The 18,097-nt window shown below is 37.8% G+C and overlaps 1 protein-coding gene across 5 annotated transcripts in view; it reads left to right on the top strand.

The window, feature by feature from the left end:
• RAPGEF6 (Rap guanine nucleotide exchange factor 6) overlaps positions 1 to 18,097 on the top strand; it is a 213,515-nt gene that overhangs the window by 60,339 nt on the left and 135,079 nt on the right. For 4 of the 5 annotated variants that reach the window (XM_032156511.2, XM_032156508.2, XM_032156512.2 and 1 more), the window contains exon 5: positions 14,040 to 14,109. The exons of the other annotated variant lie outside the window; for it this stretch is intronic. In XM_032156511.2, the coding sequence (XP_032012402.1) occupies positions 14,040 to 14,109 (70 nt within the window). The remainder of the gene's footprint in view (positions 1 to 14,039; positions 14,110 to 18,097) is intronic. 5 annotated transcript variants of the gene reach the window in all.

The raw sequence follows: 18,097 nt of genomic DNA on the forward strand, positions 1-18,097 counted from the left end.
ATGGTAATTGTGGGAGTTTCAATGAATAGTGAGTACATTTGAAGGAGTCGGGCAGAAAGTATATGCTTCAAGTGTGAGGAGGAAAATAGATTTTGAAAGTTATGAGAGTTGTAGAGAGTAAGTGGGGAATGGTTTGTGATCTTGAGGGCCTCTAGAAGTATTGAAGCGGCGGCTGCCACTGCACGTAGACATGAGGGCCAGCCTAAAACTGTGAGGTTAAGTTGTTTGGATAGGAAGGCTACAGGTCGTGGGCCTGATTCCTGTGTAAGAGAACTCCGACCGCACAGCCTTGTTTTTCAGCCATATGTAAGAAGAAGGATTGGGACGAGTTAGGGAGTGCTAATGTGGGAGCTGTTTCTAGGGCTGTCTTTAAGGCGAAAAGGAGTGGGGAAAGGACTTAGGGTCTATGGGGTCAGTCACGTTTCCCTTTGTGAGTTTATATAGTGGTTTAGTTAGGATGGCAAAACCTGGTATCCAGAGGCGAAAGTATGCAACCACGCCTAGGAAGGAAAGGAGGTGTTGCTTTGTAGAAGGGGTGGGGTTTCGGAGATTAGCTGGACACAGTTAGCAGGAAGAGCACTTGTGTTTTGATGAAGGACTATGCCAAGATAGATAACGGATGGGGAAGAAATCTGGGCTTTAGAGGGGGATACGTGATACTCCTTTGAGAATAGATGTTGAAGGAGCAGGAGGGTGTCCTGTTGGGAAGATTTGTAAGGGGGCTGCAGAGGAGAAGGTCGTCCATATATTGAATAAGGTGAGAAACAGATGGATGGAAAGAAAGTAGATCATGAGAAAGAGCTTGATTAAAGTAATGGGGGCTGTCTCTGAAGCCTTGGCAGTACAGTCCAGGTGGGTTGCTGAGATTGGTGGCTGTCAGGGTCAATCCATGTGAAAGCGAAAGGAGGTTGGAATGAGGGGTGCAAAAGAATAGTGAAGAAAGCATCTCTGAGGTCGAGAATGGAATAATGAGTTAAGGAGGGAGGTATGGAGGATAGGAGAGTATATGAGTTTGGCACCACAGGCTGGATAGGTAAGACAATTTGGTTAATAAAGCGAAGATCCTGAACCAACCTGTAAGATTTGTCTGGTTTCTGGACAGGTAGGATAGGGGAATTGTAAGGAGAATTTGTGGGCTTTAAAAGGCTATGCTGTAACAGGCGAGTGATAACAGGCTTTAGTCCTCTTAAAGCCTGTTGTGGGATGGGGTACTGGCGTTGAGCGGGGTAAGGGTGATTAGGTTAGTGGTATGGTAAGGGGTGCCTGATTGGTTGCCAAGGAGGGAGTAGAGGTATCCCATACCTTTGGATTAAGGTAGGGAGACACGAGAGGAGGATTCAAAGGAGGCCTTGAATTGGGTAAAAGGGCAGCAGTGAGGTGTGGCTGTAGTCCAGGAATAGTCGGGGAAACAGATAATTTGGTTAAAATGTCTTGGCCTAATATGGGAACTGGGCAGGTGGGGATAACTAAAAAAGAGTGCATGAAAGAATGTTGTCCAAGTTGGCACCAGAGTTGAGGAGTTTTAAGGGGTCTTGAAGCCTGGCTGTCAATACCCACAACAGTTACAGGGGCAATGAAAACAGGCCCTTGAAAAGAAGATAATGTGGAGTGGGTAGCCCCTGTATCGATTAAACAGGGGATGGACTTACCTTCCACTGTAAGAGTTACCCGAAGCTTGGCATCCATGATGGTCCAGGGGGTTTCCAAGGCGATTGGGCAGCATCAGTCTTCAGCCGCTAAGCCGAGGAGATCTGGGAAGGAGTTGGCCAAGGAACACTGGGTTTGAGTTCCGGGAGCTTTAGGAGCAGCGGCGATGTGAATTGGACAATCTGACTTCCAGTGGGGGTCCGCACAGACAGGGCACAGCTTAGGAGGAATCCCAGGCTGTGGGCATTCTGAGGCCCAGTGGCCAGGCTTTTGGCATTTGAAGCAAGGTCCATGAGGAGGTTTTGATGGAACCCATGGGAGCCGTGGCTTGGATGTTCTGAAGGTTTTGTATGCAGGAGACATGGTTGTGGGTTGTCTTACAGTGAAGGCAAGTAGCTGTAATTTAGAGATGCATTGCTGCTTGGCAGCTTCTTCTGTTATTGAACACCTTGAAGGCGAGGTTGTTTAAATCCTGTTGTGGGGTTTAAGAGCTGGAATCCAACTTTTGGAATTTTTTCCTAATGTCAGGAGTGGATTGGGTGATAAAATGCGTATTAAGGATAAGGCAGCCTTCTGGCCCCTCTGGGTCTAGGGCTGTAAAGTGTCTAAGGGTAGCTGCTAAGCGGGCCATGAACTGGGCTGGGTTTTCATATTTACTGTGGGTAGTTTCCTTTAGCCTCTCATAATTAACAGCTTTGTATGCTGCCTTTTTGAGCCACTTGACTAGGCAGGAAACCATGTAATCTTGCCTAGCTATACCTGGTGAGTCCGTCTGGTATTGCCAATGGGAATCCTCTCGGGGAACTGCCCTGGTGCCCTCTTGGAAGCCTGGCTCATGAAGCTGGCGGTTATCTGCGTAGGACTGGGCTAGAAAGTAAACTCTTTTCTTGTTCATCTGGGGAGAGGGTAGAGGTCAGGACAACCACTCCATTTAAATGGAGTGACTCCATTTAAGCCACTCCAGGTTAAATTTTAGGACCGAGTTAGATACTGGAATTCCTGTATATATTTAGTGGAGTCTGGTGAGAAAGATCCTAAATGCTGGCTGATTTGGGAAAGGTCTGATAGACAAAAAGGCACACGTACCCTGACTATGCCTTCAGCTCCAGCCACCTCTCTAAGAGGAAATTGTTGGGCAGGTAGGGGAGAGCTAATTGCTAAACAAAACTGTAAGCCAGACCAGGTGTGAGGAGGGGAGGTAATAGAAGGGTTTTAGGGTCGGGGAGCAGAGGCTGCAGAAGAATTGGGACCCGATTCAGCCTGGCAAGGAGCGGCTGGGGGAGAAGGAGAGAGGTCAGAGGGGTCAGTGGAAAAGGAGGATTCAGAGGACTCTGAGCTTGGAGCGCAGACCGAAAGGAACAGACGAGAGAGAAAGAAGGAAAATCTGGGATGAGTCGCATTGGGAACAGAGACTAGGGAAGGAACGAAGTGTAAAAAATGCCTGAATGTAAGGCACCTCAGACCATTTGCGCAATTTTTGACAAAAATTATCTAGGTTTTGTAAGATAGATAAATCGAAAGTGCCATTCTCTGGCCACTTGGAACTATTGTCGAGTTTGTATTGGGGCCAAGTGTTATTACAGAAGAAAATAAGACATTTAGGTTTTAGGTCAGGTGTTAGTTGAAGGGGTTTTAGGTTTTTAAGAACACAGGCTAACGGGGAATAGGGAGGAATGGATGTGGAAGGTTGCCCACAGTGGAGAAGGTAAGTTTAAAGAGGAAGGTAGAGACATGGAGAAATGGAGGTGGGCAGCTACCAGGCTTCCAGTAGGCGTCCCTGAGTGAGTCCTGGGCTGTAATGTGGGTGAGCAGCCAAAGCAGGCATCCCCGCAGTTGACCTGCCACCAAGGGAATGTGGGTGAATGATTAAGGCAGGTGTCTCTGGGGTGATCAGACACCAAGGGAAGACTGTCTTCCCAAGTCAGTAACCAACGTCAGAGTTTTTGAATGCGCAGATAAGGTGTGTCTCCTTTTTGTGTCTTCAGGAAGGAAGAGAAACTGAAATTGAAAGTAGAGAGATTGAAGGGAGGTGAGAGAGGTTAGGTAGAGAGCGAAAAAACCGCTTACCTGAGTGTGAAGAACCGCTTATCGATTTGAAATTGGTGAGGTGGTCCTTGGACTGGCTGGTCTGATGACCCAGGGTCGTAAGTGGATCTCCTCACGGAGGGAGCGTGAGGACAGGGAACCAGTCTCCCGAAGGAGTTCCCCTGTCCTGGGTGTTCGGCACCAAATGTTACGCACGTCCACATAAGTGAGACTACCTGAGCAGGCTTAGTGTGAGCAACAAAGCTGTTTATTCACTTGGGTGCAAGTGGGCTGAGTCCAAGAAAGGAGTCAGTGAAAGGTGATGGGATTATCATTGGTTCTTCTTAAAGGTTTGGGATAGGCAGTGGTGTTAGGAGCAATTTTTTGCAGGCAGGGGATGGATGTTACAAAGTACATTCTCAAGGGCTGGGAGGATGTTACGAAGTACATTCACAAGGGCGGGGAGGGTGTATTGTCACAAGGGCGGGGAGAAGTGTTACAAAGTACATTCACAAGGGTGGAGAATATCACAAAGTACATTATCACGGGGGTGGAGTGGGGGGCGGGGGGAATGTCATGATGGCTTGACCATGGTATGGCCAGCTCAGAGGACTTTACAGTATGGATCCTCCAACTTCATAAAAGTTGTTTTGGTTATTTGTTTTCGTATGTTCTTTGCAGTTCCATATGATTTCTAGCATCAGTTTGTTAATTAAAAACAAAAAGACCTGCTGGGGTTTTGATTGGGAATGCACTGAATCTATAAACCAGTTTAGGGAGAAGTGAACATCTTAATAGTTGATTCTTTTAAACCGTGAATGAGGTACATCACTCCATTTATTTAGGTCTTTAATTTCTCTCAATGATGTTTTGCAGTTTTCAGTGTAGAGATATTGTATATGCTGATCTTACATCTTGCAGCCTTATTAAATCACTTATTCTAATTGCTGTTTTATATATTTTTTAGTATTTTTGTACATAAGTGATCTTGTCATCTGTGAATAAACAGCTTCACTTCTTATTTTTCTGATCTGAATGGCTATTATTTCTTTTTCCTTGTTGTACTAGGGGAAAATTATAATACATTGTTGTGACAGAGTGGAGCAAACATCCTTGTTCTCAATCTATTAATAAAAAGTAGTTGGGGGCTGGGCATGGTGGCTCACACCTGTAATCCCAGCGCTTTGAGAGGCCAAGGCGGGTGGATCACCTGAAGTCAGGAGTTCGAGACCAGCCTGGCCAACGTGGTGAAATCCCGGCTCTACTAAAAATATGAAAATTAGCCCGGTGTGGTGGCATGTACCTGTAATCCCACCTACTCGGGAAGCTGAGGCACAAGAATTGCTTGAACCTGGGAGGCGGAGGTTGCAGTGAGTGGATGACGGAATGAGACTCCCTCTCAAAAAAAAAAAAAAAAAAGGAGTTGAGGATGAAGATGTGGGGAGTTGGAAGCATTCATTCAGTTTTTCACCAACTGTAATCTTAGCTCTAAATTTTTCATAGATGACCTTTATCTGGTTCATAGCTGACCTTTATCTGGTTGCCCCTCTGTAATCTCTACTTACCACACCTTCATCATCAGACAACCACTGTTTGGCTTTCTGGAGAGAGAGTATTTTACATATATAGAAAGTATTTTCCTTAAAATTTAATTTTCTGCTATTTTATGTAAATGGAATATGTTGTATAGTTTTTTAATCTAGTTTTTTTCATTTAGCGTAGTGTTTTTGCATCTCACCCATGTTTTAGCACATATCAATTCTAGCTTGTCCATTTTTTTAAAAAAAGCTACATTGTCTTTGATTCTTTGTTGATACTGCATTTTGTGTATCCATTCAAAAGATTAAAAAAATTGAAAATTTTAGTTGTTTTAATTTGGGGCTGTCAAAAAAATGCTTCTATCAAAATTTACATAAAAATCTTTATATGGCCATGTGTTTTCACTTCTTTATTATAGATATGCAGGAGTAGAATTGCTGTGTTATATAAGTACATGTTTAACTTCTTGGGAAAAGACCAAATTGTTTATAAAATGACTGTACCGTTTTACATTCTGACCACCACTTGGTACTGACAATCTTTTATATTATTTGCCATTCTGGTGTATATTTAACAGTGTCTTACTGTGATTTTAATTTGTAGTTCAGTAGTGATGAGTGACGTAGGGGGTCTTTTTATGTGCTTACTAGACATTCCTGTATCTTCTTTGGTGAAATGTCTATTGAGACATTTTCTCCATTTTTAAATTGTGCTGTCTTATCAAGTTGTAAGAATGTATCTATTTTGGATCCAAGTTCAATGTCATGTATATGGTTTTCATATATTTTATCTCAGTCTGTGTTTTTTTTGTTGTTGTTTGTTGTTTTTTGTTTTTGAGACAGAATCTTGCTCTGCTGCCCAGGCTGGAGTGCAGTGGCGTGATCTCAGCTCACTGCAACCTCTGCCTCCCGGGGTCAAGCAATTCTCCTGCCTCAGCCTCCCAAGTAGCTGGGATTGCAAGTGCCCACTACTATGCCTGGCTAATTTTTGTATTTTTAGTAGAGATGGGGTTGCACCACGTTGGCCAGGCTGGCCTCAAACTCCTGACCTCAAGTGATCTGCCCACCTCAGCCTCCCAAAGTGCTGGGATTACAGGCGTGTGCCACTGTGCCCAGCCAGTCTGTGACTTCTTAATAGTGTCTTTTGAAGCATAAAACTTTAATATTGATGATATCTGATTTAAGGTTTATTTTTGAGAATAGAGCTTTTGGTGTCATAGCTAAGAAATCTTCAACCTCACGATTATTTAACCTTACAGTTTTTTCTAGAAGTTTTAAAATTTAGTTCTTACATTCTGGTCTGTGATCCATTGTGAGTTAATTTTTTGTTTTGTTGTATACATATATTTTTGCATATGGATATTTGCATATTCGTTTTACCTAGCATGGTTTATTGAAAAGGCTGTTTTTTTCCCCATTGAATTGCCTTGGTACCTTTGTTCAAAATCAGTTAACCATAAATGTGTGTTTGTTTTCTGGACCATTTGTTCTGTGTCATTTAACTATTTTTCTGTCTTGGTACCAATCCTGACTGTCTTGATTATTGTAGCTTTATTATAACTTGAAATCCAGTAAGTCTTACAACTTTGTTCATTTTTATAATGGCTTTGGCTATTTTAGGTTTTTGTATATTCATATACATTTAAGGATCTGCTTGTCAATTTATACCATAAAGCCTATTGGGGTTTTGATAGGAAATGATTTGAATCTGTAGATTAATTTGGGGAGAATTGCAGTCTTAACTATATTGTGTCTCTAGCCTATGAACATGGTTTGCTTCTGCATGTATTTATCTTCTATTTCTTTCAGCAATATTTTGTATTTTTCAGTGTATAAGTCTTATACTTTTGTTAAATCATTTCCAAATATTTTATTCTTCTTAATAAGATTATGAATGGAATTGTATCTTAATTTCATTTTCATTTTATTCCTTGCTAGTATATAGAAATGCAGTTGATTTTTGCATATTGATCTTATATCCTGTGACCTTGATATAATCTTTTATTAGATCTAGTAGTTTATATTTGTAGATTCCTTAGAATTTTCTACATACAGGGTCAGTCTACTATGATAAACATAGTTTCATTTCTTTCTTTCCAGTCTACATGCCTTTAATGTCTTTTCTTGCCTTATTGTACTGGTGAGAGTCTCCAGTATGGAGCTGATTGGACGTGGTGAGAGTGGACCACCTTTGCTTGTTCCTGAAGCACATTGCAATCCCCCAGATTAACCATCAAGAATATAACAAAAATCAGCCAGGTACAGTGGCTCATGCCTGGAATACCAGTGGTTTGAGAGGCCAAGGCCAGAGGATCACTTGAGGCCAGGAGTTTGAGATCTGCTTGTCAACACAGGGAGACCCTTGTCTCTACAAAAAAACGTGTGTGGTGGTGTACACCTGCAGTCCTCACTACTCAAGAGGCTGAGGCAAGAGGACAGCTTGAGCCCAGGAGTTTAAGGCTGCAGTGAGCTATGATTATGCCACTTCACTCCAACTCAGCAACAGAATGAGACCCTATCTCTAAAAAAAATAAAATAACAAAAATAGCATTTAAAAAATCAACAAAGGAATTAAAATGAGACACTAAACAAAAATATTTGACAGAAATGATGTTACTACAGGAAGAACAGAGGAACAAAACAGATGAGACATTTAAAAAATAGGAAAATGGTAGACATAATCCAGACAAGTTAGTAATTTCATTACATGTGCATAGTCTAAATATTCTGATCAAAAGAGATTATCAGGTTCTATGACAATTCGAAATCCTATTATATGCTGTCTACAGGAAACACACTTTAGCTGTAAAAGCACAAATAAGTTGAAAAGGATTGAGAGATATACCAGGCAAACTATATTCACGAGAGAACTAGAGCCTGAGTCAAAATAGATTTTAAGACAAGAAATATTACTAGAGACCAGGAGCAAAATTTCATAGTGCTAAAAGGATTAATACATTAGGAATACATAGCAAATTTTATTGTATATTTAATAGCAGAGCTTCAAAATACATGCAGTAAAAACTGACAGAATTGAAAGGATTAGTAGTTCAACTGTTACAGTTTGTGATTTCAAAAGTCTTTCAATAATAGAACCACTAGACTGAAAATTAGTAAAGGTAGAGCTTGAAAAGTATTACCAACCACTTTGATCTGATATATAATTTTTTTTTCAAGATTTATTGGTCATTCTCCAGGATAGGGCATATAATCTAGGAACATAACACAAGTCTCAATACATTGAAAGGAATGAAATCATTTGAAGTTTGTTCACTGACTACAATGGAAATCTGTTATAAATATCAGAAAGAAATATGAGAATTTAGATAGCATATTTGTAAATGAATGATAGACCAAGGAAGACTTCACAAGAGAAATTAGAAGAAAATATTTTGAACACAGTGGAAGTGAACACACATCAAAATTTATGGGATGCAGCTAAAGCAGTACTCTCAGGGAAATTTAGATCGTATTTATGAGAAAAGAATGGTTTTGATCTATTCATCTTAAGTTTCCATCTTATGAATGAAAAGAACAGAGTATACTCAAAAGCAAGCTCAAGGAACATTCAAGTGGAAATCAATGAAATAAACACAAGAAAAATAATAGAGAAACATCATTGAAACAAAAAGTTGGTTCTTTCAAAAGGTTAACAAAACTTGATAAACTTTGAGTTAGACTGACCATGAAAAAAAAAGATACAAATTTCCAAAATCAGGCATAAAAGAGGGGACATTACCATCCTAAAGAAACTTAAAATATTACTTTTTTTTTGAGACAGAGTTTTACTCTTACCGCTCAGGCTGGAGTGCAATGGCATGATGAGCTTGACTCACTGCAAACTCTGCCCCTGGGTTCAAGCGATTCTCCTGCCTCAGCCTCCTGAGTAGCTGAGATTACAGGTGCATACCACCACGCCCAGATAATTTTTGTATTTTTGGTAGAGACGGAGTTTCATCATGTTGGCCAGGCTGGTGTTGAACTCCTGACCTCAGGTGATCCACCTGCCTCGGCTTCCCAAAGTGCTGGGATTATAGGTGTGAGCCACCGCGCCCAGCCTACAAAGGAAATTTATGATCAACTTGCTATCAATAAATTGGGCAAATATTGCAAAGACATACATTACAGAAAAAGGCTCAAAAAAAAAAAAAAAAAAAAAGAAACTTTGAGTACAGAGAGAAGTCTAGGCCCAGATAACTTTATAGCTGAATGTTTTCAAACATAAGCATTATTACATACATTCCAAAAGACTTTGTATTAGGGTAGGGGTAGAGAAAATGCTTTCAGCTCGTTTCTATTAGTCCGGTATTACTGCTACCAATACTAGGCAAAAATCACAAGAAAAGAAAATTCTGGATTATTATTCCTCATGAATATACATGCGGAAATTGTTAACAAAATAACAGAAAACAGAATCGTGGTTTATATTTAAAGTATTTTATACCATGACCAAGTTGGGATTATCCCAGGAATGGAAGGTTGGTTTGGCATTTGTAAATAATTTAATACAATATACTTTATTAAAATAATAGGCAAAAACCACATGATCCTTTCAATAAATGCAGAAAAAAAACGCATCTGGGAAAAATCTAAAACTCATTCAGGATAAAGTATTTGAACAAACTAGACATACAGAAGGGAACTTTCTGATATAGGGCATGTACAAAAATTTTATTGTTGTTATATTTTAGTTTTAATTTTTAAATTTGTATCCCTGATCCTTTTTTTTTTCCTTTATTGAGACAGAGTCTCATTCTGTCACCCAGGTTGGAGTGCAGTGGCATGCTCATGGCTCACTGCAGCCTGGACCTCCCAGGCACAAGTGATCCTCCTGCCTCAATCTTCCGAGTAACTGGGACTACAGGCATGTGCCATCATGCCTGGCTGATTTTTGTGTTTTTTGTAGAGATGAGGTTTCGCCATGTTGGCCAGGCTGGTCTCACTCAAACTCCTGAGCTCAAGCTATCTGCTAGCCTCTGCCTCCCAAAGTGCTGGGATTACAGGTGTGAGCCACTATGCCTGGCTCTGATCCACTTATAATTAATTTTTGTTTATGGTGTTTATTAAGAGCTCCATTCCCCACTGCCTTTGTTTCTTCTATATTGATATCTGGTTGTTTCCCACCATTTATAGGAAAGATTATCTTTCTCCATTGAATTCCTTTGGTACCTTTGCCAAAAATCAGTTGAACACGTATTTATGGGTCTCCTTTTGTTCTCTCTATCCTGTTTTATTGATCTATAAGTTGATCAAATACCACATTGTCTTGAGTATTCTAACTTTCATAGTGTGTCAGAATCTGATATTATAAATATTTCAACTTTGTTCTTATTTTCCAAAGTTGTTTTAGCTATTTTAGGCTCTTTACAATTCCATGTAAATTTTAGGATCATTATGTCAGTCCTCCAAGACGACTTTCTGGGATTTTTATTGTGATTGTATTGAATCTGTAGAACACTTTGGAGAGAATTGCCATTTTAATCCATAAACAAGATATATCTCTTTTTAATCAGGTCTTCTTCAATTTTTCTCAGCAATGTTTCATAGTTTTTAAATTTGTAGCTTTGTAGAAGTCTTGTATGTATTTTGATAAATGTATCATTTTTATTCTATTTTTAATGGAGTCAAAAGATTTTATTTTCTGATTGTTGCTAATATACAATAAAACAATTGATTTTTGGGTATTGCGCTTGTATTATTCAATCTTGCTAAATTAATATATTTCTGAAGGTTTTTTATAGGATTCACTTTATATACAGTGAATTCACTTCATATAAACAGTAGTTCTAGGAACTCAAATAGTTGAGAGTTTTTCTTTATATTAGTGCCCCCCAGCTAATAAATTCAGAAAGAATGATCAAAATATAAAATATATATTTTAATAGCCCTAATAACGCTTTCAATCTACATACTGATAAAAAAAATGCTAAAACTGATAGATGGAAAATTGAGAGGAAACTTTATAAATGGTGGGTCAAGTTGACACTGTCTGAAGCTACTCACCAATTTTAACATTACTGATAAATGGAACAGACAGACCTTATGTGTCTGCGTATGTGATTTGATAGAACATTGCATTAGGTCTTTTTCATATCTCTCTGTTGTGTTCATATTTATCCTTACTTTAACATATGAAACATACGTAGAAATAGCTGTTAGAATATTGTTGTCTGTTGATTTCTATACTTCTGATAGTTCTGGGTCTGTTTTTATTGGTTGTTTTTTTCTCTTGGTTATGGATTATATTTTCCTGTTTCTTTGCATGCCTGGTTTGTTGTTGTTGCTTGTTTCTTTATTGATGTCATTGTGAATTTTATGTCACTGGGTTCCAGCTTTTCCATCTCTTTAGGTGGTACTGGGTTTTGTTCTAACGTATAATCTAGCTAATTGGAATCTATTTGATTATTCTGAGCTTTATCTTTTAAATGTGTTTGCACTAGTTCAGCAGTTTAGTGTGGGATTAATTTATTTTGTTACTAAGGAAATACATTCCTGAGGACCCTACCTAGTACCCCATGTATTATGTCGTCTTTCCTCTGTGACTCTTCGGTTTGTTCTCACATATCCACAGTACTCAAAGACTCAAGAGGACCTTTCTTCAAAGCATTTATGCACACAAACGCTCATGCATACTCTTGTGCACAATGTTGTTCTCTCTCTCCCCCTTTCTCTTTGCTGCTCCCTCTTTTCAGGAAGACTGCCTTGCAAATTCTAAGCATCTTTCCCCTGTCATCCACACCCCAAAACGCTTAGCTTTTCAGCTCAGCAAAACTGTCATGCTGTGTTATGCTTCTCTTGCCTGTAGGTGGTAAAATGGTGTATTGCAAGAGTCATCTTAGTTTTTTGTTTCCTCCCTCAGGAATTACAGCCCCGCCCTGCCTTCTTTTTGGTGTCTTGAAATAGTTGTTTTATATATTTTGTTTTGTTTTCTGTTTTTGCCCTCAGGTGGGGGAGTTAACCCAGTCCCTGTTATTACATCTTGCATGAAAGCAAACTTTTACAGATTTGCTTTTTTAAATGTATTAGGTGATACAAGAATTTGGGGAAACAAAAGATAAAGATCTTCTGCTTAAGAAAAAACAAGTGAGGCCTGGTGCAGTGGCTCACGCCTGTAATCCTAGCACTTTGGGAGGCCAAGGTGGGTGGATTGCTTGAGCCCAGGAGTTCAAGACCCGCATAGTGAAAATGACAAAACCCATCTCTACAAAAAATTTAAAAAATTTTCCAGGCATGGTAGTGCATGCCTGTAGTCCCAGCTACTTGGGGCTGATACGGGAAGATCACCTGAGCCCAGGGACGTCGAGGCTACAGTGAGCCGTGATTGCACCACTGCACTGCAGCCTGGGTGATCACAGAGTGAGACGCTGTCTCAAAGAAAAAACATAAGTGATTTTTTGGTTATGTTCAAAAGTTACTTTGTTTGGATTTTGATTGGAATTTTGTTATTAACTATTATTTGTATAGAACCTTATACTTTGGGAAGTTGACATTTTTAAATATTTAGCCTTCCCATAAAAGTATAGCTATGTTACTTTAAGCCTTGTTTCTAGCCCGTCAATGAAGTTGTATAATTTTCTTTATAAATGACTTATTTATTAGATTTTTTTGGTATTTTCTTTTGTTTGAATGATTAATTTCTTTTTCCGTTTGGTTATTTTGGAGTAATATTTATATGTTTTATTTACTAACTGACACTGGCACTAAATTTTCATATATGATAATACTTTTGGTTGCTTTATCATTATTTTAAGTGCACTCTTTATATTTCATATGTAAGTCATTTGTGTCTTGGTATATTTGACAGGGGTTTTTTTTTATTCTTCATTAAAAAAATTCAGATTATCTTTTAAAATGAAAACCTATCTTTTTCTCTGTGGTTGGTTTCTTTTTTGATATGCTGAGAAATCTTTCTGAGACCAAGAATGTAAAAAACATTTTCTTTTAGTACTCGTCCAGCCTTAGTTTTTTCCAAAGAGCTGTGACTCCAACACTTTCTTTAAAGAAGTCATCTTTGTATCTAACTACGTTTCTTTATATGTAGTTGGCACTTCATATCCGTGGGTTTCACGTCCATTAATTCAAGCAACTGCTGATCCTGGGAAAAAAAAATGGATGGTTGCATCTCTACTAAGCATATATAGACTTGTTTTACTTGTCATTATTCCCTAAGCAATAAAGTATAACAACTATTTATGTAGCATTTCCCCTGTATTAGGTATTATTAAAAATCTCAAGTTGATTTAAAGCATATGGAAGGATGCACATAGGTTATATGCAAATGCTACATCATTTTATGTTAGGCGCTTGAGCACTGGTAGATTTTTGTATCCTTGGGGATTCTGGAACCAATCCCAGTTGGATGCCAAGAGACTACTCAAGTGTGAATATTTTTTAAGTTTTTTTATTTTTAATATCTGTTGTCTTAATACTGCTCCCAAAAGATTATAATAATTTACTTTTATTAAATTGCCTAATCAGGTTATCACTTTTATTAGATTTTTACTAAGTGTATTTTTTTTCTTTGTTCAACATATATTGACAGATGTTAAAAATTTGAGATTAGACAGGTATCTTTTATAACTAATTTTAGGGATAAAGACAGAAGTTTAAAAAGAATTTTCATATAGTATTGAGATCAGTTATATCTGGGCAATTAAGAGAAAAGGTTTCTCTTTTTTTCTTTCTTTTTTAGAAAATCTTAATATAAGTGACAGGATCAGAATTTCTTGGATAACATCTCAGGGCTTTTTTTGTTGTTTGTTTTTTTTCCTATGTTGATATATTTTATTAATAACCTTTGCTAAAGAAATTGTTTTTCTGTTTTTATAGTTTTGGTAAGCAGTTTGGAGGAAAAAGAGGATGTGATTGTCTTGTATTAGAGCCTTCAGAAATGATTGTGGTAAGAACTTTAAAGAATGCTGAATTGTTTTTGATATGCTTCAGTTTTAACTTTAAATGTAGTAGGCTTTAAACACTTAAGGAGGTTTTATTACTATGACCTTTTAGAGATTTTATCAAGTAGCATCAGAACCATCTACCAGGTTTATCTATTTCTGTCTATTCAGACTTTTTTTGATCCTCAAGAGTGTGTGAAACATGATACATTTATATATAATTTGCAGATTTGGTTTTTTTTTACCCCTTCTACCAGAAAATTAAAAGTTTTAAAAGGGGACCATGAGCTTTCAAGTGATTTTTTTTTTTTTTTTTTTTTTGAGACACAGTTTCATTCTTGGTGCCCAGGCTGGAGTGCAATGGTGCGATGTTGGCTTACTGCAACCTCCACCTCCTGGGTTTAAGCAGTTCTCCTGCCCTAGCCTCCTGAGTAGCTGGGATTACAGGCACCTGGCACCATGCCCAGCTAGTTTTTCTATTTTTTAGTAGCGATGGGGGTTTCACCATGTTGGCCAAGCTGGTCTCGAACTCCTGACCTCAGGTGATCCATCCGCCTGGGCCTCCCAAAGTGCTGAGATTACAGGCATGAGTCACCACGCCCAGCCTCAAGTGATTTCTTCTTTCCCATTCAATTTTACTTTTTCAATAAACTTTGAATTCTATAGTCTGTGCCCTAGACTAGAGAGAATGAAGTAGAGAAAAGTAAAAAGACATACAATTAGATGCAAGTAAGAAATGGTGTTAGTATTTTCACTTTTTAATTATTTGAGATAAGTTTTTATTTAACGGTGTATTTAAGGAATAATTCTTTATTTTTTCTTAAAAGAGCTAAGTAGTTGATGTAACTTTAGAATTTTTTTTTTTTTTTTTTAAGTATTAGAAGAATCAAGAATACAGCTTGCTTTTACCTTGTTCTAAGATGACCTGACTCGAAAACAGCATATACCGAGTGGACTCATTGTCCTACTAGGGTCTCATGTAGATGACCATGTCATCTGATTAGATTTGAACTGTCAAGAAGAGAAATTGAATTCTTAATGAAGCATTTTAATGTAAGGGCTCAAAACTAAACTACTTTTCCATTTCATGGTGCTATAGTCAGATTGATATCTTCAAATAGTTTGTTTTCTCTTTCCTAAACTGGATCATCTATATAACCATGAACTCACTATCCCTAATTTTATGTGAGCAACTGGATTTTAAGCTCTTACAGGGCAAAGATTATGTCTTATTCCACTTGTATCTCCGAGAGTATTGCAGAGTGCTGCCTGCATAGTAAGTATTCACTGAATGTTTCTTGAATTCAAGTTTGTTCAAGGATGAAGTATGTATTGTTTCAAATTTATTTTCTTTAAGCACTGAATATATGGGATTCCTATTAGAGCCTCAGAATTCTTTCTTTTAAATGTGTGTATTGAGGAACATGGCAAGAAAACTGCCCAGGCAGTATTGATTTTCTCACTTTTTAGTTGTATTTTGTATTTCTCATACTATATGCAAAAGAAATACTGCTTTTACTTCAGTGTTATACATCGTGTTTTAGTGCTTGTTTTATATACTTTATGTAATATTTTCATATGAGGAAGAAAAGGAGAAATCATAGGCATAGCTATAAATGACATTGTTGGTGCAATTGATGAATTCAAAATATGGACTACAGATTGGATAATACCAAATTCCCTGAGTTTGATAACCATACTGTGGTTCTGTAAGACAAAGTCCTTATTGTTAGCAGATACATGTTGACATATTTTGGGGTCAAGAAGCATTATATCTCCAATTTAATCTTCAGTATTTCAGAAAAACAAGTATATAAAATAAAAAGTCACATCAAATATATATATTTATGGCTGGTAATTTTTAAATTTCAAAAATTTAAATTTACTGTTGATTGGTATAATTTTAAATGCTTTATGAGTTATAGGAGAAAACAATCCAAAATAGGTGAAATTTTTCAGAATTGTTAAAAATGCCTGGTCAAATTTGAATTTGGTACAGATTTGAATAACTCCACTGGTGATTGGAAATGTCTGTTCCTGAACACATTGTTGATCACTTGATAAGTTAGTCATCTTAATCTGACACATTATAAAGTAATCTGCTTGTTTTAACTTCTTTTTTTTTTTTTTTTTTTTTTTAAAGAAACAGAGCCTTGCCCAGAGTAGAGTGCAGTGGTGCGATAGCTCACCGCAGCCTTGAACTCCTGGGCTCAAGTGAGCCTCACTCCTCAGCCTCTCAAGTAGCTGGGATTACAGATGCACCCCACCATACCCAGCTAATTTGTTGTTGTTGTTGTCGTTGTAGTAGAGACAGCCTTGCTATGTTTCACAGGCTGATTTCGAACTCTTGACCTCAAGCAGTCCTCCCACCTCAACCTCCCAAGTGTTGGACTTACAGGTGTGAGCCACCATGCCTGGCCCAAAGTATACTTTTAGGCAAGAAGCATTATTTAATGTAAGAATGGTGCTATATAGTGATAAAAGGTTAATTCTATCAAGGTTACCCAATCCTGAAGCTTTACATGCCTTCAAAATATATAAAACAAAAATTGTCCTTAGTAAAACCAGAATTAGACAAACCCACAATCACACTGGGAGATTTTTATTTTTATTTTTGTGATGGAGTTTTGCTGTGTCATCTAGGCTGGAGTGCAGTGGCACAATCTCAGCTCACTGCAACCTCTGCCTCCCAGGCTTAAGTGATTCTCCTGCCTCAGCCTCCCAAGTAGCTGGGATTACAGGTGTGCGCCACCACGCCCAGCTAATTTTTGTATTTTTAGTAGAGACAGAGTTTCGCCATGTTGGCCAGGCTGGTTTTGAACTCCTGTCCTGAGGTGATCCTCTTGCCTCGACCTCCCAAAGTGCTGGGATTAACAGGCGTGAGCCGCTTTGCCTGGCCAGGAGATTTTAATATACCTCTAAAGTAACTGACAAAGCAACCACCATGAGTCAGTAAGGATATTGAGGATTTGAACCTCATCATGTACACATTTTACCTAAGAGACATACAGGGAACACTACACCTATCAACAACAGAGTACACCTACTTTTCAAGTGCATATGGAATGTTTTTTAAATTTGACCATATGCTGGGACATAAAGCAAGTCTCAAAATTTCAGTAGTTAAAATTTTATAGTTTCTGACCACCATGAAATTAATTTAAAAACCAATTATAAAAACACAGCTAGAAAAAAATTACAACTTCTGAAATTCAGGCGTATGCTCTAAATCGCTTGTTAAAGAAGAATTACTTAGAAAATTAGAAAATATTTTAAATGAATAAATACGACCTATTAAAATGTGTAGAATTCAGCGTAAGCCTTTCTTGTTGTGAAATTTAAGCCCTAGTGCTATAAGAGCAAAGGCTGACAGTAAGTAAAGTATTCATGTCAAGAAATTAAAGAGCAGCATATGAATAGAAATCACAAGCCAAGAAATAGTAAGGATCAATATAAAAATAAATATCAGTGGCATAAAAGCAAACTTAGAATAATGAGGATTGACAAAGGACAAGGTTGAGTCTCAGAAAAGACTAAGAAAATTGATAAACCCGTCAAAGATAATCAAAAACAAAACATGTCACACAATCAGTATCAGGAATGAAAAAGGATTCACTACTACAATCCAGCAAACATTTTAAACATGCTAATAAGGGAGATGGTATGGAAAGCTTAAAGCAAGTAAGTTTGAAGTTTTAGTCAAATTCCTTGGGAGAGAAAAAAAAAAACCAAACTGGCATGTACGCACACAAATAGAAGATCTGCACAAGCCAATATCTAGAAAAGAAAGTGAATCTGTAATTATAAACCTTTTCATTTAGAAATTCAGACCCATGTGGCTTCACTGGTAAATTTTTCCAAACATTTAAAGAATAAATAATACTTAGCATCTAACAGGAAATAGAAAAAGTTTAACTTCTTTGCCTTATTTTATGAGCCTATTTTAATTTTTATAACAGCCTAACAAGGGCATTATACAAAAGCAATATTATA

Source organism: Hylobates moloch, unplaced genomic scaffold (assembly GCF_009828535.3).
Source record: "Hylobates moloch isolate HMO894 unplaced genomic scaffold, HMol_V3 SCAFFOLD_6, whole genome shotgun sequence".
Classification (NCBI taxonomy): domain Eukaryota; kingdom Metazoa; phylum Chordata; class Mammalia; order Primates; family Hylobatidae; genus Hylobates; species Hylobates moloch.